This window comes from Durio zibethinus, chromosome 15, assembly GCF_047325235.1.
Source record: "Durio zibethinus cultivar Kanyao isolate XHJ-2024 chromosome 15, ASM4732523v1, whole genome shotgun sequence".
In the NCBI taxonomy this organism is placed as follows: domain Eukaryota; kingdom Viridiplantae; phylum Streptophyta; class Magnoliopsida; order Malvales; family Malvaceae; genus Durio; species Durio zibethinus.
This window is the reverse complement of record NC_143176.1, coordinates 12,922,094-12,943,648: the sequence shown is the minus strand read 5'-3', so window position 1 is coordinate 12,943,648 and position 21,555 is coordinate 12,922,094. Positions and strand designations below refer to the sequence as shown.

The 21,555-nt window shown below is 27.7% G+C and overlaps 1 protein-coding gene across 3 annotated transcripts; it reads left to right on the top strand.

Moving 5' to 3' along the window:
* The first annotated feature begins 10,718 nt into the window (after window positions 1-10,718).
* Window positions 10,719-14,989, top strand: LOC111301798 (uncharacterized). Of its 3 annotated transcripts, XR_016328216.1 has the most exons (5): window positions 10,910-11,165; window positions 11,302-11,844; window positions 11,922-12,017; window positions 14,343-14,709; window positions 14,805-14,989. XR_016328216.1 is itself a non-coding variant. In XM_022897770.2 (4 exons), the coding sequence occupies exons 1-4, from the start codon at window positions 11,092-11,094 to the stop codon at window positions 14,376-14,378; spliced, it is 780 nt and encodes a 259-aa protein (XP_022753505.1). In that variant the 5' UTR covers window positions 10,719-11,091; the 3' UTR covers window positions 14,379-14,989. The 3 variants fall into 3 exon arrangements, 2 of the variants coding, with proteins under 2 accessions (XP_022753505.1, XP_089600727.1); XM_022897770.2 differs by having other exon boundaries at window positions 10,719-11,196; window positions 14,343-14,989; XM_089744601.1 differs by having other exon boundaries at window positions 10,853-11,165; window positions 14,343-14,989.
* Window positions 14,990-21,555: the final 6,566 nt, after the last annotated feature.

The window sequence follows — 21,555 nt, the reverse complement described above, 5'->3', positions numbered from 1 at the left end:
ATGTAAAGGGGTGTTAATATCTTCCCTACACATAATAGACTCTTAAACCTTAGTTTTATTTATGTAAACAAAAATATCTTTTTTTTAGAGATCTTTAGTTTACACTTAGGATCACTTTAAAAGTGATAGATTTATATAAGTGGCTAATCACACATAAATAAAAAAGATTAGTGATAACTCCGTGACTTTTATGTCTAATAAGTAAGTTCTCCCAATCTAAACATTATGACAGAGTATAAAAGTATCAATGTATCCAATTTAATCATTTTAGCAAAATAGTCTAAAATTTGCAACATTAAACTTACTAGCAAAAAGATAAAAGAATGATATACATGCTACATATAAATCAAGTCATTATAAAATGTGTTTAGAATTTAAAACATCAATAACACTTAACCATATATTCAAACACATATATTTAAACTCATACCAAATGTTAAAGATATGTTATCACTAAACAAATCATTTTAATTTAAGCAGAATTTTAGTATAAGATTTCTCTCCTTTTTTAAAATAAAGAGTAATCAATTTAAGGCACACACAATTTTGTAAAAAAGATACAAGCTATATTAAAGATAAGTATACTTTATATCAAACATAAACATAAAAAGCATAAGCATCCATAAAAGTTCAAGAATTTATTAGCAATTGTGTTTAATAACTTCCAAATATTACACATATTTCAAGCATATGAAAGATTTAATTAATAAATTTAAAAGATAAAAATAATCTTCATAAGCATATCCTATTCAAAGAAATTCCCAATAAAAACCATAGCTCATATATAATGTGATAAAGCATTATTACTAATGAACAATAAGGTTCAAATCATCATGTTATAACTAAATTATATGAGCATGATTTTTCAAACATGATGAACAAATATGCTATAGCAAAGAAATAATGAAAGCATAATTATTCAAATATATTTTAAATTATTTTGATGCATAACAATGTACTTTATCTAAACATATGCAAGTATCTAAGCATATATTTTAATCAAAATCATACAAGTATATGCAAATATATTTCAAATCACATATAGTATTGTACCAAAGATGGTATAAACATTTAGATGTAATGTGGTACGTGTTATCTCAATGATTTCAATAAATGAACATGTATAAATTTTCAAATCATAAATTCATAAACTATAAGTCAAAGCAATTAAAGTTCAAGAAATCAATATATCAAACTCAAAGCCATGTTTAAAGATTCATCTTAAACAAATATTAATGCATTAAAAATTGTTAGTCTTATTAAAGCAATTAAGAACTAGGCTTGAATATCAATCAAAATGAATTTAATTAGTCCAAGCTTTTAAGAATATTGAAACAATCTTTACCAAATGGCTTGGTTACTAATTTGTGTAAAGTGTTCATACGTTCAAGCACAAAGTCATATATTTGAACATAACTTTTTTAAAAAAATTAAAGGCAATCAAAGTATACATATCTCTTAAGCACATAATAAAGCAAGCATATGTCAAAACCATATTCAACAATGGTAGACATTTAAGTATATTCAAACTTATACATCATAGGCACATAGCATAAAGTCAATACATTTACCTCTATCTTTATCAAGCTTTGTTGTTGGGCTCTTTAAATTCTCCATTTCAAATATTTTGAGTAAATCTTTAAAGTACTTGGGATTGATGAAAATTACTTACTTTGCTTGCTATACTTGAAATTTCAAAAAAGAATGTTGAACCATTCATGCTCATTTAAAGTTTTTCTTGTATAGACTTAGAAAATTTTTTGATTAGAAATATTCATTATAGCTTCAAGAATACCTATTGATAAAAATTATACTAATAGTAGTAAAATATATAGTGTTTCACAAGTTCTATTTAGCCCAAAAAATTTGAAATTTTGGTAAAATTCGGTTGAATTTGGTATTTTTAGTGTTGAATTCTTGATTTTTAAGGTTTAAAACCTTTGGAATGTCGAATCCATGCCAATCCATACAAGCTCAAATCCAAGGAACATTTGGCTATGTAATAAAAAGTTTAGCCAAATCCTACTTGTATTAAAACTTTTATATCCATTTGACTAAAGATAGTTTTACTTGCAAAAGAACTTCTACAAGCATTCAGCTAAGAAGAGATTTAATTGTAAAACGATTTTTTTTTTTATCTTGCAAAAGTTTTAAACCAAGGTGGACATTTTTACTAGAGATAATGTTAGAGTTTCTATTCAAAGAGGGATTCTTGAATATTTATCTCAAGAGTTTGAACTTAATGCAACTACTTCAAGAAGATTGCTCTTGGAGTTCATGTTTAGCTGAAACTCTTAAAGGATAATAAAATAAGATCACATGGCAAGCTACATGTGAAATAAAGACCAATCAAGAAGCTTTATTTGGTCACATAAGCTCTACCATACTTTTGAAAACTCATATTTGGCCATGACACTTCATGAAACAAGAACTCTATTTAGCGATGTCTTTTTGAAGATCAATATAAAATTTCTCACTTAAAGCTCAGATAAAAGAAGGACTTGTAATCCCAAATCCCCACTATTGTCGAACCTACCACTATAAATATAAGGCTCTTTCTTGTATCCTAACACATTTCTCTTTTCTTCATTCTTTCTCTCTTAGTTTTTGCTAGTTTCTTTATATTTTTGCTATGGTGATATTCTAGCTTGTTAGCTTTTTAGGTGAGATGGTGATCCAAGAGAGGGGTGAATTGGATTTATCCAAATTCTTCCCGAACAATGATTTTAAAATAATTGAATGAAAAATTAAAATCAATACCACAATATAATGCAAATGACAACAAATTGATGAACTTGAAGCAAACATAAATATAATTAAAATAAAGAGATAGGGATAGAGAAATTAAACATGATAATTTATAAAGGTTCGATCCTTCTCCATAAGGCACCTACATCCTCTCTTCTTGGTTATCCACACTAAAGCTTTAATCCACTAATCTTGAATTGAAATTACAACCTTATTTTTTTTCTCTAAGGCTTAAGATAAAAACCTTAACTGTTTATTTTTTAGGCTAAGTAGCAACCTATTAATCTTACAAATTTAAGAAGATACCTCACCTCTTGATTACAAAATAACCTAATAGAAATGTAAACTTAAAACACTTCTCGAAGGCTAAGTGTTTGCCTAATGATGTACAAAGAAATATGATGAATGAACAACACATTATAACTTGGACATAACAAATACAAAAAATATTGATTTTAATCTCTAACAACTCTTGATTCCTTAAGAAAATGAAAATATAACTTGTTGGCTCTTGCTCTCTTTCATCAGTCTCATTGGTGTGTTGGAGTGCCCAATTTATAGAGGAATTGAAGAAATAGCTATTGGGAATGCTTGAGAGAAGAAAATAGCCATTGAAGCTTGAGAAACTAGCCATTGGAGATGTTTTTAGGTAGATCTGATCGATCATTTCCAAGAGGAGATCAATTGGTTCAAGTTTTGATGCCATTTTCCATTTGAAAAGTATGACCCGATTGATTTCTTCTATGAGGGGATCGATTGGTTCACATTTTAGAAGTCGTTTCTTGCTTAAAAATAACCCGATCAATCCCTTCCATGAGGGGATCGATCCTATCAAGGGGGTGATCAATCCCCTCCATAGGGTGATCGATCCTTATTCAATTTGGAGCACAAATATGCATTTTGGATAAAAAAATCAATCGATCCTTTCTCTGAAGGGATCGATCCTATCAAACCTAGATGGTTGTCTCTTATTTTGCACTCTACTCACTAATTTGATCATATCTTGAGTTATACAAATCCAAATAAAAAATCATTTAAAGATTTAGAAACTAAACTTAAATGGCTTTCTATCTATATAAAATTCATCATTAATTCATTGTGTATGAATTATAGTGAATTTTCAAAACTATCCCTTATGTAGGTTTTAGATAACTATAATAAGTCTAGTAAAAATTCAAAATCTTTTCTTAGAAAATTTATATTTTGATTTTGTTTGATCCATTAGAAAGTAGACTAAAAAAGCTTTCCAACCATATAAAATTCAAATATTAAAGCTTTGTTAATTAATATAGAAAAATAAAACAAGTTCAATGTTGAAAAACTTTATCCTTATAAAACAACTTTCTTTAGTAAATCTATTTCTCAAAACTAATATTATTAAAATTGTATTAAGTCCAAAATGAATAAGTTCACTTTAAAAACAACAATTGGACTTTCATTTATGCTTAAATAACCAATCTTTAATGATAGATTTGGTTTGAGAATATATGAAAAGAAAGAAAGGTTTGTTTACACCATGAAAAACATATTATTTATTTAGTACCAAAATATAAAACCTAAGAACATGTACTAAATAAATCTTTTTCAAAATCTTGATCAAGCTTATTTAGCTTAATGTTTTGTCAGTTAAAAATAAGGATCAATTCAAAGCTAACATAACCCAATTCTTTTATAAATATTTTGTAATTCCTTTTACTCTTCACTAGGGTGATATACAAGTCTCTTACATTATCATTCAAAGACCTCTCTTTCCCTATTTACATGCACATTCTTTCTTTTCTTTATAAGCTTTCAATTATTTTATAAGCCTTTAATTTTCTTTTATTTTCTTGCATAATTGTTCTACCTTTGAGCTACCAAGTGATAGTTGGTTAACTAGGCATTCGATTATCACTTTTTTAGTCTTTACAATTTCATCGCTTTTATATTTTTAATCAACCTTTTCGATTGTTCAAATATAAAGTTTGAAAGAATTTCCATTAGTATTTGGTCTTCACACCTAAAAATAATCCTCATGAGAATGATACTCTACTCGTACACTTTATTACTTGATGCAATCTTTGCACTTGTAGGCTATACAAAAAACAACAATCATATACCATTGTTAGAAAATGATTTTCATATTCCAAGTCATAGACAAAAAAAATTTTTATCCATTAAGCACAAGTTGCCAATTGCAAGAGAAATATGTTCAAAAATAATTTTGCAAAAATCAATTCTTTTAGACCATTTATAATAAGCACATAGAAAACATTTTCAATAGTAAAATATATTCCAGGAAATTTTAGAACAAGCAAATATGTCAAAACAAATTTTATGCAATAATCAATAATGAAAATAAGCATCATAAGAAAATCAATCACTTAAGTCAAGTTGCTAGCATGTCAAGTTAAGCTAAATAATATTTATCATATAAGCATACACATGACAATAATAATAGATAAACCAACAATATATTTCATTTAAGCTCAAGTAGTTTATCATATATTAATTCAAAGTCTCAAACAACAAAAAATCAATCAATTGAGCAAAAAAATTAGCATATTTCAAAGAATTAAGAATCAAACATTAATATATATATATATATATGTACACACATATAAAATGTGTTAAAACATTAAAACATGGTTTCATGGCATTAAATTCACTCTAGCAACATCATGGCAGACTAAATATGATAAATCATTCAAAGCTTGATGTTTCCAAAATTTTAATTTTTGACACTTTAAAACTCATTTTTGCTTGAAAAATACCTTTAAAAAAAATCTTATAACTTGTTAAACTCATTTTTAAACATCTCGAACTATTTCAACAAATTTTAAATGACAAAACAAAGTTGTTCAAATGGTGATTTGACCTTAGAACAAGGAAATAAAAAAAAATAAACTATTAAACCCCAAGGAAATAAAAAAAATAAACTTTTAAAGTGCATATTTTCTTAAAAAGGGCTATTAAGATGGGCAAATATGTTTAAAATAAAATATTTTAAGCTCTTTAAACCATTTAGAAAAGTTTTGTATCATAATTTCAAATTGTCCAAATGGTTTTTATGCCCACAAATGTTAAAAAATAAGATTTGATGTTTTAAGCTCTAAAAACCTTTATAATTTGTATGTAACATTATAAAACATTAAAACTATTGCAAGTTATAAAGTTTCTTTATTTGAATAAGTTTAAATCATTGAACTCAACAAATTCAAATTTATTTCAAACTTAAAAACTTGCTGAAACAAATTTCACATTTTAAAGACTTGACTTTTGCAAAAATCATATTCAAAGTAAAACTTAAAAAGTCAAAATCATTAAGCTTTGTATGCTCCTCATAAGTTTATGCATAAACATAAAAATAATTAAGCACATAATTTATCACACAAAACACCAATAATAATTTCACAAAGCATGATATCATCATATCAAACGTACATATACAAAATCATGCTCAAGCAAAAGTTCTACAAAAAAAAAAAACATATCTCAAGAATGTACAAAATCAATTTCACCATCATGGGAATATATTTATATTGAACATTCAAAAGCAAAAATAAACACACACTTAAATTAACATTATATTTTTCACAATCATGCAATTTATAACAAGTAGTCTACTTTAACTAAATTTGCATAATCAAGATATATTAATAAAGCATATAACAATTATGCACTTAATATTCAATCAAGAATAGACAATCAATTTCAAATTTACTTCGAATAAAAATTTAGAGATTACCCATCTTTCTATTGTGTGTCTAAAGTATTCAATCTTCAAACTCACATTGTAACTCCTTACTCTAATACACCTACAAGAGATATTCTTCATTTGATTTTTGGTACTCATATTGCTTTGGGTCCTTGAAAGTTAGTGACAAAATCTCTTGCTCCTTTTGAAATCCATATTTGCCTAATTCTAAATGAAAATTTTCTTCTAATAGAACAAGTGGATATGGAATGACCATAAAATTTATAATAATTACATTTGGCCATTTTAACACGTGAATTATTGAAACCTTTATGTTTTTCATTTATTAAAATTTCAAACTTCTTTTTCAAATTAAAATTTTCTTTTTCAAGCATTTTATTTTTCTTTTGGCAAGCTTCAAAATTCATTTTTAATTTCTCATTTTGTTTTTCTAAATCATTTTTTGATTCATCAAAAAATCATTTTCAACATTTAAGTTTGAAATATTTTCTTGTATTTTAAATACTTATTTTCAAACTCAATTACCAATTCATTATAGGCACCTTGTAATTCATCAAATATGTATTCACAAGAATGAGATTGATTTTGGCAAGATGTTATCTAAAAATCTTTAAGAACCATGAAACATGATTTGTTTTGGTTAGAGGATTGGCTTTCAAAAGACATTTCTTTAACTTCTTCTTCCTTTTTTTGTTTCTCTACACATGTATTCAAGTTTCTCTTATACCTTCTTGGCATTTGAGCATTTTGTAATCAACTTGAAGTTGTTGAAGTCAAATGCATTATAGAGCATATTCATGGCAATTGCATTGGCTTGTATAAGCTTTATGTGATTCTCATCCATTTCTTCATCATTTGATATAGCATTAAACCCCTTGATGATTATCACTCATGCCTTCATATCATGAGTTATAATGAAAACTTTCACTCTTATCCTCCATTGTGTGTAGTTTGAACTATTGAACATAGGAGGCACCATTATGGATTGTTTTTTCACCAAATGTTGCATCAAAGACTTAAGCTATAAGATCACTTTAAGATTTTTAGACCTATAAAAATAAAGTTCAAGTTCTGATACCAATTGTTAGTTTAAGTGTAAATACCAATTCAAGAGAGGAATGAATTAGATTATCTCCAAATTATTTCCCAAAAATAAATTTTCAAGTAAATGTAAATGAAATATATGAAATTGAAGAACAAATAAAGAATAATGAATATAAAAGGGTAGGAATAAAGAAATCAAATATAAAGATTTATAGAGGTTTAGTTTTTCTCCAAAGGCACCTACGTCCTCTCCCTTAGCTTTTTGTGCCAAGAACAATTCACTAACTTGAATTGGAAAATACAATCCCTATCTTTCAAGGACAAGATAGCAACCTCTCACTCATTATCTTTCTAGGCTAAGATAACAACCTTTGATTCCCTACCTTTTTAGGCTAAGTTAACAACCATTAATTCCTCAAAATGAGTTTCTACAAAAACTCTCAAAATCATTCAAGGGGATACCTCACTTTTTTATTATAATTGAGCTTTAATGTTTTACAAACTAAAGATACCTCTTAAAGGTTTATTGTTAGCCTAATGAAGTACAAAGAATGATGAATGATGAATGAAGAATAAATACAACCTGGATGCAAGAATAGGAAAAATTATAGCTCTAATCTTAATAATGCTTTTAAATCTTGAGAGAATGAATTTAAAACTTGGTGGTGCTTGCTCTCCTCTTTTTATTAGCTTCAACGGTGTGTTGGAACACTAAATTTATAGAAAAAATGGGTTTGTAGCCGTTAGGGATGCTTGAAAAATAAAAATAGCCATTGTTCCTTTGAAAAACTAGTCATTAGAAGCATTTTAGGCAAGATCCGATCGATCGATTTTGGCATGGAATTGATCTATTTTTTGGATCCCATCGATCCATTCGTTCAGAGGATCAATCCATTTTGGTTGTTTTGAAATTTTCTGGCTTTTTGTATAAAAACTCGATCGATCCTATTTCATAATGGATCAATCCATTTTTGTAAAATTCAAACATGGAACCTTTTTACCTAAAAAATCAATCGATCTTTTTCACTAGGGGATCAATCCTGTCCTTAAAAAATTGATCTTTTCTTTTCAATTTTGCATAAAATTTTTTGTAAAAGTTTTTTTTTGATTTCAAAAAATTTTCTAACTAGAAAATTGTTGGAAAATTCTTTTATTCCAAGTTTTATCAAATCAAATATCACTTTGAAAAATATATTATTTATTTAGCACCAAAAATAATAAATCATAAAAATATGTACTCAATAAACCTTTTCAAGTCAAAAATCATTTTTCAAAATATTTTTCATTTAAAATATATTATTTATTTAGTATGAAGAATAATAAAACTTAAAAACATGTACTAAATAAATCTTTTTAAAATTAATCAAGATTATTTAGCTTAATATTTTCGCATTTCAAAATAAAAATCAATTAAGGCTAACACATGTAAGGGATGTTCTTTTACACTTTTAATATTTTATATTAATAGATTATAAAAATTAAATTGTATGAATATATCTACTTATAAAATATTCAAACAATTAATAGATAAAATTATATAGATTCGTTTCATTTTTATTTATCATTTTCTAAAAAAAAACACACTATAAATTTATTTTACTTAAAGATTAATTATGAAAAAACCAAGAAAGAAACAAAATATATGATATAAATGAATCTAAGACAATGAAAATGACAAATAAAATAATAATGTGATGTCTATTTTTTTTTTTAAAATTTAGATATGTAATATTAATATTTGATAATTTTCATATATATTATTTTGGTAGATTCTTTGAACTTTTACCAATAAACATAGCTATTTTATTGAACCATATAAATTATGTGCCTCACGTACTAATTTTATGGGTTAATAACATATGTAGTTCTTAAACTTTGATCCAAATTCTATTTTGATTTTTAAATTTTAAAAAATTTTAATTAGATCCATATTGCTCAAAATTATCCTATTTTGATCCTTTTGTCTAAAGAATTGTATAAAATGATGGCAAATTTCAGCTGACATCCCGTGATGACATTAACTAATATTTTACATGACAGATGAGAGACCAAAAAAGAATTCTCTTAAAATTTAGGAACTAAAGATGAAACCATTTCAAAATTTTATATATTTTATATATATTCTATAAAATTAAAATTAAGTTGAAAATTTCAAAATAATTTTGTTAAAATTACATATCATTTTAAAAAATTAAGTAAAAATTATTATATCGGCTTAAAAAATTAAATAAAAACTCTATATCATGTTAAAGTATTATGTAAAATTTCCATATCATCTAAAAAATAGATTTATTAATCTTTTAAAAAAATTACAACTTTATACTCATATAAAATAAAAAATAAAATTTAAAACATTTATTTTTCTTTTTTGTAAAATTTATTTTATAAATTATATTTAAAGAGAAAAAAATACAAGCTATTTAATATTTAAAAAAAAATAAAATTTTTGGATAGAAAATAATATGTTTTATTATGTCTTATGAATAAAATAATATTTTAATAATATTTTTTGTTTTTAGAATGTATTAAATTTTTTAAAAAAGAATTTAAAAATTTTAGCTTAATTTTAAGTTTTGAATATATATTTTATATTTAAAACAAAAATCTATTCAATAAGCTATATTATAACAAAAAAAATATGCAAGTATAATTTTAAATTTAATATTTTAAAAATATAAATGAAATATATAAAATTTTAAATAGTTTCATCTTTAGTCTCTAAGTTTTGAAAGAAAATTCTATTTTAATTTTTTATTATCCCATGAGATATTAACTAATGTTATCATATAGTGTTAGTTAGCATTTGATATCAATTTAGAAAATTTTATAGATGAAAAGATCAAAATATGATACCTTTAAAAATTGAAGATCCGATTAAAATTTTTTAAAATTTAAGGATTAAAATAAAATTTAAGTCAAAATTTAGAAATAAGGGTGCTATTAATTCTAATTTTATACATTAGTTTTTAAAGATAATTTAAAAATAAAAAAAAATCTTTCTCAAAAAGAATAAAAATTTAAGATACTATTAATAAGCTGTAGTTGGCAATAAGCTGTTGTCAATCAGTCATGTTTGGCCTGATACAGTACGAAGAAGAATGCCATATTAGGCACATCATGAACTATAAAAATTGTGAGTTATGTTTTGTATTGAGTCATACTTAATTTTTATGAAAAATAACAGTATAACATATTAAATAATAATACGAGATTAACACCACTCACTAACATATGAACTAATTTTTTAATGGACCGTACCAACTCAACACGATGCATTTTACATCTGCAGGCTTATTCGGAATTTTCACCTAATCGTCAACCTGAAATCAGATCATACATCAGCAAAATTAATTTCTAATTTCTAATAGAAAAAAAAAAAAAAAAACACCAAAAAAGAGCGAACGGAAAGAGGGAAAAGTTAGTTTGAGAAGTGCAAAGAACAAGGAGAGGAGAGGAGAGGATCTAGGACTATTTCATCATAATTTGGAGTATTTGATCTTTCTTATTTCGTTTCAATGTAGTAACGTGAAACATAAAAACAGTTTGTTTTTATTAGATTGCTTTTAGGATTCAATCAAATTGGATGAATCGCAGCACAGCGGATGATGGTTTGTTGTTGCTCTCAGAATCTGAGAGATGGGATTCACGCTTGCCTTCGCGATTATGATAGGCTCCAGTATGTGGCCGTCATCCTCATTTACATCCAAGTAATTACTTTCTTTTTGTATTTTTTTCTTAAAAAAAAAACTAGTACTATTAGCATTTCTAGGGTTTCTTTCTCTCTTTCTAAAAGCTTTGATTTGATTGGTCAGATTGGGTGCGCCTTGATCGGATCCCTGGGCGCATTATACAACGGTGTGTTGCTCATTAATTTGGCCATAGCGTTGTTCGCTTTGGTGGCCATCGAGAGCAGCAGTCAGAGCTTAGGCCGAACCTACGCCGTTTTGCTCTTCTGCGCCATTTTGCTCGACATTTCGTGGTTCATCCTCTTTTCCCACGATATTTGGAACATGTCGAGCGAGAGCGAGGAGAATGGCGGAATTTTGTTCATCTTCTCTGTCAGACTAACGCTTGCGATGGAGATTGTGGGGTTTTGTGTGAGGTTGTGGTCGTCCCTGTTGTGGATTCAAATATATAGGCTGGGGATTTCATATGTAGACAGTGCTGCCGTTCCACGAGACCCTGATTTTGATTTGAGAAATAGTTTTCTAAGCCCTGCAACTCCCTCCAATTCCCTACTTAGACAGTGCTCTCACAATGACTCTGATGACGCTTTAGGAGGTGCCATCTATGATCCCTCTTATTACTCTTCTCTCTTTGAAGACCGTCAGCAGCACAACAGAAATTCTTTTCTGGTATAACCCTTCTTCTGTTATTCCAAACTTCTTGATGATTGCATATCATTTTTAAATATTCATTTTCCTTTTTACAGGGTCATAGTGATGGTGTTAGTGGAAATGGATCTGCTTCTGGTGCTGAACCTTCTCAGCTAAAGGCATCACCTGTAAGGCCTCTTCGTGCTATTGATGTAAGCATCTGTCTCTTCTTTTCCCTCGGACTTTTTAGAACTATACTTTACTCTTTTTTGTTTTAGCTGCATCTTAAACTTCCTTCTGCAATAGGTTCATTAGTTCTTACAGACTGTTCAATTTAGAAATAAGGCTCTAATTTCTATTTAGATTCAGTTTTGATGGTAATACTATATGGGAGCCATTTAATTGTTTGAAATGATCATACAGTCTTTCTTTGCTAGAACTATTTATGTACTTTCTTGTTGACCAAGTGTCCTAAAGTTGAAGATTGATTTGCTATTTGATGAATCCTTATATAGGGAAGCTTTCTGCTTATTTGGCGTGATTGTTGAAAGCTATTGACATTACCTCTCTTTTTTGTTTGCTTGAGAAAAGAATTAAATTTATTTTCCACAACAAATGTAAAAGAAATATTACGGATTCTGGCCAATTTCTAATAGGTTTTCACTGGTTTCTGTCATCTATCCTATAAAAGCTTTTTTGGCCAGATCCTACAAAAGTTTTGATTTTTAGTATTACTCTGATAAGATTTCCTCTGATTATCATCAACATCAAGTTAGTCTGGTTATTTTGGTGAGTGTGCTTCACCATTCCTCTAAGCACACATTGTTTCTTTTATCCTCTCTGTATGATTTCTTTGTGCAGTTTCCTAATCCTTGTATGGTGACTCTGTTTGGAACTTGTAGTGGTTTGATTTTTTAAACTATCTTTTAAACATAATGCACTATCATAAATTACATTGTAGCACAGCACAATGAGTTAAATTTGTTGCCTGTTCTACTGTTTGTTAGTATAGCCGGGTGAATAAGGTTTCTGGAAATTTTTAGTCCGAGTTCTTAGAACAATAGAGAATGTTGAATGGAAAAAAGGAGAAGAAATCACTTTGCTTCCCACCTAGAGCTCCTTAAGAGTCACACCGAAGGCAAATGCATCATCAGATAATAAGAGCAGTAATACTGGAAATTTTCTGATAATATTTTTATGTTAAACCATAGCTGTTGAAATATAAATAAGTAGGTACTTATGAACTAAGCCCTAAACCCTAAATGCAAATACCAAATGTAACCTGAAAGCAGTTACAATACCCTAAATAAAAAAAAAAACATTTTAAAGATAAGCAAAATGCAGACTAGTATAAAATACCCTAAATAATCTAACAACCTAAACCTACATAAAAAATTACAATTAAGCTCTTAAAGTACAACAAAGTAAATAGTTCTCTATATAGTTAAATCTCTCAAAGTAGCTTCTTTCTGCTTTGCTTCTTTGTAATTGTTGTAGGACACCTACGTGATTACAGCATATGGAAAATCTTTATTTGAGTTCTTGAGATAATTGAGAAAATCAAATAAAGAAAAAGAGAAGAAAAGAAGAAATCCCTAAGCTTCAAATCTAGGATTTTTATGTAGTCACACTAATGTTAGTTGCATCACTCAAGTATAAAGGCAATAATGCTGGAAGTTTTTTGATAATGCTTCTATATTAAACGTAAGCTATTGAAACTGAAAGTACATAGTAGTTATAAGCTAATTCCTAAACCCTAATAAATACAAGATGTTGAGTAGAATCATAAAGCCTAATACTTGGAAAATAAGCAAAACAGTGATTTATATAAAAATTAAGTTTAAACAATCTAAATTCTAAATTACGTATAAAATTACAATTACATTCATATGGTACAAGACAGTAACCAAACTAAATCTTATATGGTTTAATCCCTCAATTAGTGGATTTCTATTCTGCATCAAGAGAAGCCAAATAATAAATAAATAAAATCCAATGCTTAGAACCAATGACTAATATTTCTCCATTCCTATTCAAGATTGAAAAGTATTAGGAGAGAGAGATATATATTGAAACAAGCGATCTAAGTAAATTATGCAGCTCTGACTGTTAAAAAAGTAGCAGTTTATAAGTTTGGAAGGCAGTGCTTTACTTGCATGGGTTCTGAACTATTGTTGCTGCTTTTATTGTCTATTTTTATGTGGATCTAACAACACAATTTTTGGTCCCCTCTCCCATGTTCAGTTTACTTTGTTGTCTACCTGTTTGGTGATCCTTAAAACTATTTCTTCATCTACTTGGATATGCAAGCTGTTAACTGATGTGTTATTAGCATACTTCATTTAATCTTTTGATGCTAAGCATAAGTGCATAAAATATTATTGCATTTCTTTTTTAAATAATGCATGATAGTATTCAGTAAGAATTTTAAATCATGTGGGTTTGCTCTGCTAATTTTTGGTTATGGTTACTATAATTTTCCTATTTACTGGTTTATATCTTTGTTTGGTGCCTTTACCTGAACTCAACTGTTGCAGGAGGAGAATGCTACAGAAGTGCCTCAGACTGATTGAATTCAAGCATGGTATCTATGAAAAACTCAGCTTATTGTTATCTCTTACAAATATCTTGTTTGGAGGCTTCTTAAATTTATCCGGCATGGTCCAAAATATGGGTAGGAGTGGGATTTGTATAGGTTCCTACTTCGTTATTCTTTTCCCAGCATGTAGCTGCAGCACTTTGAGATAGAAAAGGCAAATGCTCAGTTTGTCCTGTAAGAAATAGAGTTAAGAAGGTTTTGCTATTTTATAAGTTCTGAATTCGATGTCATAGTAAGCCAAGGTTACTTTCTTAGCTCAAAGGTCTAGATCAGAATCCAAGCCCAGCCCATGGTTAGGGTAACAGGTACGATTGTGCTTTCTCTAACCTTCTTTGGATTGGCTTGTTGCCTGTGCTTTAAGCAACGTCGCTAAACATTGGGATGCCATCTGCTGTCCCAGGATATGTCTAGGTCCAACTTGGAATGCCATCCTTCTTGAAGAGCCACCAGTTTAGGGTGTTATAAGAGTTGGTTGGAAAATTCTTTAGAAAGCAAATTTCCAATACTGCGCTTTTTTTTTTTGTCATTTTGAAAGATTTGTGAGGATGTTTTTACTCGTATTATATGGAATGAGTTATTCCTTTTTTTTCCCCCCCTATTATATAAAGAAGCAAGTAACTTTATGTTGCTGAGGTAGTGCGGTAGAGGCATATAGCCTAGTTGGCTGTCAACTGTTTTTTCACCCAAATATGTAGTCTCATATTTATATCCTTCGCCTCTTATCAGCTTACAACACATTAAAAAAAAGGGCTTTTATTCTGGATGAAAATCATTAGAATCTGTTATTTTTGTCATACGAGTGTTTATGTGATATGGCATGTAATGCCAGCTTTTATGGCACGTACCACATTAATTTTTTCCCAACTTTTATTTTGCCAAGTATGTTTCATGTAGATGTTGACGCAACATAGATAAGAAAATGTAAGGATCAAATTATTGTAAAAAGTATTGTTCAAGTTGAGCTGAAAAAGTTAACATAGCATTAGACAAACTTAGTGAATAACTACTGTAGAATATTGAAAATTAGTGCGAAACTATTGTAGAATATTGAAAACTATTTCATAATATTTTGTATGTTTTTTGAACATGAAAATTAAAATATTAGCTTTTATTAAACTCTTGGCCAAAGATATTAAATTAAATCCTAAACTTTTTAAGTGAAATAAATTAACAAAATAAAGAGATATTTTCATTAATTAAAAATAGCAACAAATAAAAACAAAAAAATTGAAATAAAAAAGAAGAATATGAAATAATAGAGTTCTTTATAATTTTATGAATCATTTAAGGATAAGGTGAGAACATAAGAAATTATTTTTAAATATCTGTTACTAGATATTAATAGTTTTTGAAGAAATTTTGTTTTGTGATTTTGTCTAAAAGCTCAAATAAGTTTTTCATACGAGCTAAAAATTTTAAAATTTTGAACACCGAAGACGTTTCTGCTTTTACAATAGAATTTTTTCACGAGTTGAGTCAAATATCCACTAACGTGATAAAAAGGAATCTACTAGATTTTAACTAAACAAAAGTTATATTATAAAGGTTAAATTACATACAATAGATTGGGTAGTAGTTTATGTGAGAAATTAAAACAAAAATACAAGAAAATTTCAAATATTTTAATAAATATAAAAAATAAGAGGTGAAAAAATAAATAAAAAATAAAAAAAATCCAAACTCAAAATTTAATTTAATAAAAAAAAAAAACTAACGATAAGGAAACTTGAATTAGAAAACAGTATTTTGTTATTCTAAATTTAAAATGATATGGGCGTTGCATAATGTTCCATATTTTCTTTGCTTAATCTTTGGTTAAGAAAAGGAAAAAGGTTGACCCTGTTAATCTTAATATTTACGACATGTATGTTGATCTATTAAAAATGTAGCTTATCCATGTTAATATTCCAATATTAAATATTCAAAATATCTTATTGATATTTTTTAATGTACTCTCTTTCAATGGATTAAGTACTTTTAGAACTATATCACCCTTATCATATTGGCATTTAACTAATAAAAATTTATAATTAGAGACAAACTTTCATTAATAATTTTTTTTTACTAATATTGTTAGTCAATTAACTCACGTGATAAAAACACCCAACAAAAAAAATCTATATCAATTTTATTTTTGAAATTTGGTACTTTTTAAATTTAAAATATAAAAACAAAAATATAAAACTTTTTTGATTTTTTTTTATTTTTGAAATAAAAGGCAACAATAAAAGAAAATAAAAATAGAATCGGCGAGAGAAAATAGAGCTAATTTTTCATATTTTTTTAAAGGTGAGAACAATAATCACAATAAAAGACAAAAACTCTTTTTAGATAGAGGGAAATTTTAACAAGTTTGAAAAAAAAATGGAAGAACAAAAAAAGATTTTATTATTGTAAATACTTAATTTTATTTGGATAAGTTTTAACCGACTATAAAGTTTTTAAAATCTAACCTAGTTCGATTCCAACATTTCTTTGATTTTGAAAGTTTCTTAAAATTGAATTTAAAACCAATTTTACTCAAATGTCCTATGGTTAAACTCCGATCAAATAAAATAAAATTTGTTCAAAATCAATCATACTTGGTTGAATTTAGGCAATTCCTGGAAATTCACAATAAAAAATGATTAATAATACTAAGAACCTTGATTACACTTCAGGAAGTGTAAAACAACCAAAATGCCCTTTAAGGGTATTTTTGTAATTTGATCTTTTCAAAATTAGATTTTTGTGAAAATATTTAGATCATGATTAAATATTATTTTATGATTTTTGATGCATTGAAAACCCTGATTGAAACCCAGGATGTGTGAAATTACTAAAATACCTTTTAGAAGTATTTTTGTAATTTGACATTTTTTTAAGTCAGTTTTTTGCAAAACACTCTAAATCATGTTTTGAAATTATTTCATGATTTTTGAAGCATTAAAAATTTTGATCATCCCTCGAAAGGTGAGAAATTTCTAAAATATCTTTTAGGAGTATTTTTGTAATTTGACTTTTTCGAAGTTGATTTTTAACAAAAACATTCAGATAATAATTTTCTATTATTTAAAGATTTTTTATGCTTTAAAATCACAAAAATGAATGAGAGATCATGATTTTCCAAGAAAATTGCATAAAAGGCAAAAACTTGAAAAAAAGGGCAAAATGATCTTTTTATATTCCAACTACACCAAAGGACTCATTTTATGTTGGATTCATCTTGAACCATTGAATTGCTTGGAAAATAAACAAAGGGAAGAATAATAGCCTTGAAAGTGAAGTGGGAAAGGAGGAAAAAAGGAGAAAAAATAGGAAAAATTTGGGAAGCTTTATAGAGGTATAATTTTTATTATTCTTTATTGCATTTCATACAATTTCATATCATTTTCCATAGTTTCCATATTTGTTTATCTTTTAATTTTTTTTATTTTTTATGAGAAAACAACTTTATTCATAGTTGTTTGCCTCAATAACTCCAAGCTTGATCTAAAATTTCAATTAGCTAATCAATAGTTGTGATTTGAAGCAAGAGAGATCAAGTAATAGTAAAAATCCAGCATTAAAATGCTTAAGGAAGGTTCAACCAGGCTCCCACCCTCCATGGTAGAACCTCATTTGGTTGTTTTTTAGTTTTAAATGTTATATTACTTGTTATTTGCATGTTTGTTTTAATATTTTCTTCCTTTGAATAATGTGTTTGGCTAGCATGCATGCTTTTATGGTTTCCTTTTTAAGTAGTTTATTACATTTTTGATGAAATTCCTTTTATGATAAAAATACCTTCATATGATAGCTTTATAAGTGTTTGATGCATGTTTTAGCTAAAAGATTGAATAAATGTTTAGGATTGGCCATTAAGTGTGTTCGGCCAAACTTTCCTTATGCATGGCCAAACCTCCATTTTATATTTGTTGGCTAAAAGTTGTTCATATCATGTGTGTTTACTTGTGCTTTTGGTTTGTTCTTTAAGCTTCCCATGTGATTGATGAAATCCTTAATGAATAAAAGTGTTGAATAAATTTTTTGGTGATTGACTGTTGTTTGCATGTGTTTTAATTCAAAACAAAAAATGGTGGAGACATGTTTTAAATTATTGGCCAACAATTTTTCCAATTAAATGGCTTGGCCGAACCTTATTTTGTTTATTGAACCCATGGTGTTTGATCCATTTTACAATATTTATTGCATGCATGTTTGGTTTGTAATATATTGGTAAATATGCCTAAATTTGTAATATGTTTATTTCCATATTCATTCATTTACCATGGCTTAAAGTTTGCATTTTTATCAATAGCATTTTGGTAATTTTGTTACATGCATTTCCCATGTAAATGCTAACTCTAAGCCCTAGAACTTAAACCTAAACTCCAAACCCTAAACCTTAAATCTAAACCCTAAACCCTAACCTTAACCCAAACCCTAAACCCAAAACCTAAACCTAACTTAAAACCCTAACCCTAATACTAAATCAAAAACCTAAACCTTAACCCTAAACCCTAGAACCTAAACCTTAAACCTTAAACCTAAATCTTAACCCCTAACAACAACCCTAAACCCTAAGCCAAGCCCAAATCCCAAAATGAATACTAACCCTAAACCCTAGAACCTAAACCTTAAACCTTAAACCTAAATCTTAACCCCTAACAATAACCTTAAATCCTAAGCCAAGCCCAAATCCCAAAATGAATACTTAATTCTTTTCATGCATTTGCATGTTATTTTACTTCATTATTACATGCATTCTTAAATTATCATGCATTTACATTTCATCATTCATTTTCCATTATCATGCATACATTACATATTATTATGTTCATGCATACCATTCATAGGTTTTGTAAATAATGTTTTTCAAGAAAAATGTTTTAAATAGGATAATATCTTAAGTAAAGATAACATTTGAGATTTGACCTAAATATAGAGAGACTCTTAAAGGTTATCATTTATGCAAGGTATCATCTTGTTTTTGTAGGCCAATTTGAAAGCCCTTAAGTTAGAGATGTTGTTAAAGCTCTTCCTAAATATAAGAGGTTGGAAAAAATATATAGATACTTAAGATGTTTTCATCTTGATCCATGATAGTACCTAAAAATATAGTATTTTTACATGCTAAAATTGGTGCTAAATTTTAAAATTTGGTTGATTTTTGGTACGTTTTATATTATTTTATGATTTTAGGGTTACAAGCTTGTGGACTTGATTTTCATGCAAACCATGCATGTATGCATGCAAGGAGCACATTCGATCCTATCTTGGAAACTTATAGTTGAACCCTTATTGGCCTAATTCCATTCATCCATGCGGTCAAAAAAGAGTTTTACATGCATAAAAACACCTCCATTCCCTCATGGTATTCAACCAAAGCAAAAATGCAAGGAGATTGCTTGTACATTTGAAGTGTTTTGCTTACATGAGGACTTTTACACCATTTGGCCATGTTTCAAAAATGTTCTAAGCATTTTCAAGCTCACATGGACTCTATCTATTCAGCCAAAGAAGGCTTTATCCAAGAATGACTTTTGCTTAGCCATTAAGAATTTAAATGAACAAGGACTCCTATCTTTTATCTCTAATTTGGCTAAGATATAATCTAAGAGGATTTCATACAACTTCAATCCAATAAGGAGACTAGATGCATTCGACTAAGGATGTTTGTGATGAACAATGATTCTTTTGCTTACTCTTTAAAGAATCATGATAAAAGGAGGATTCTTACCATTTGAATTGAAGGAAGTTAGATTGAATTTGAATACATGATCTTGAATCCCACCTTAGCTGAGCATAAGGATAAAGATGTGATTAAGATAAACTTCAAGACTTAAGCAAGTTTAAGGGCCAAGATGCAATCCTAAGACCCCCATTCGGCCAAGACATTGAATTCAAATGAGTCCCATTTTGTCATGATGCTTTAAAGATCAAGATGGAGCTTTATTACTTAGCATTTGGATTTAAATACAAGTCTTGTAAGGTTTATCCCTTTTGGCTGAACCTTCCACTATAAATAGTGAGGCCATTATCTTATTTCATCATCCTCTATCCCATTATTCTCTTTTCTTCTCTCTTTTTAGTTTTTTTTTTTTTTTTTTTTTTAGTTTTTAGTTTAGTTTAGTTATTAGCTTAGGTGACTGATTTGCCAATAACCAAAGTTTTGTTTTTTTTTTTTAATTTCTTTTTCTTTCAATTCAAGAAGTATTTTCTAAAATCTTTTTTTCATTACTTTTGATTTCAATTCATGTTCTTTGCTTATTTATTTTTGGCAAGAATTTTTTATTTTACAAATTTGATTCAAGAATTCCTACTCTAATTCTTTATAAGTTTCGACTTCCATTCTTTGATGTTCTACAAGTTTAAGTTTTATGCAATCATTATTTTTTATTTCAAGCATTCGTTAATTTCATTCTCTCTTTGTTTTCAAGTTTACAATTACTTCTTTTAGATCTAGTTTTTGACTACTTTTTTTTACCTCCCAAGTGACAGTTAGTGAAGTCAAGATCTAAGCCTACACTACTTTTCTATCTTTTTATTTTGCAAACAACCTTAAATTTTGATTTGTTTAGATATGAGATTTTAGGATTTTACCTTTGGTAATTATAAGCAACCTAACATTTACAATCTATAACCCTTTGGAGATGATATTGGAATACTTTTATTTTATTACTTGATTTATACACTTGCAAGCTATACAAAAAGCAATAATCAAGTTTTTGGCACTATTGCCAAAGATTATAGCTGTGTTCTCAATATTAATAAGGATTTCTTAAAATTTTATAATATGAGCTCTTTTTCTTTTATTTGCTTTTACTTTTCTTTGATCTTTTCTTATTTGCATGTGTAGATTTGAAAGTGTTAACTTAGCTTCAATTGATCAAGAGATTAAAAGAACATTTAGAAGAAGAAGAAACGAGCAATCAATACCACTCGTACCAACACCAATGTCCAATGCAAACAATAAGGCTCAAAGAACTTTAAAAGATTATGTAGATGACAATTTTGATGGTTTTCAACCATCCATTATAAGGCCTGCTATTCAAGCCAATAATTTTAAAATTAAGCCTTTAATAATACGAATGGTCCAAACTTCTGTGCAATTTGAAAGACTACCAAGCAATGATCCTAACCTTCATCTTTTTAATTTTCTAGAATTATGATATTTTTTACTATAATAG

Bases quoted from the DNA above. Each gene is read 5' to 3' on its own strand.
- LOC111301798 (XM_022897770.2), top strand. From the start codon at position 11,092: ATGATGGTTTGTTGTTGCTCTCAGAATCTGAGAGATGGGATTCACGCT. The intron at 11,197-11,301 runs GTAATTACTTTC...TTGATTGGTCAG, and splicing joins TCATCCTCATTTACATCCAA to ATTGGGTGCGCCTTGATCGG. The intron at 12,018-14,342 runs GTAAGCATCTGT...CAACTGTTGCAG, and splicing joins GGCCTCTTCGTGCTATTGAT to GAGGAGAATGCTACAGAAGT.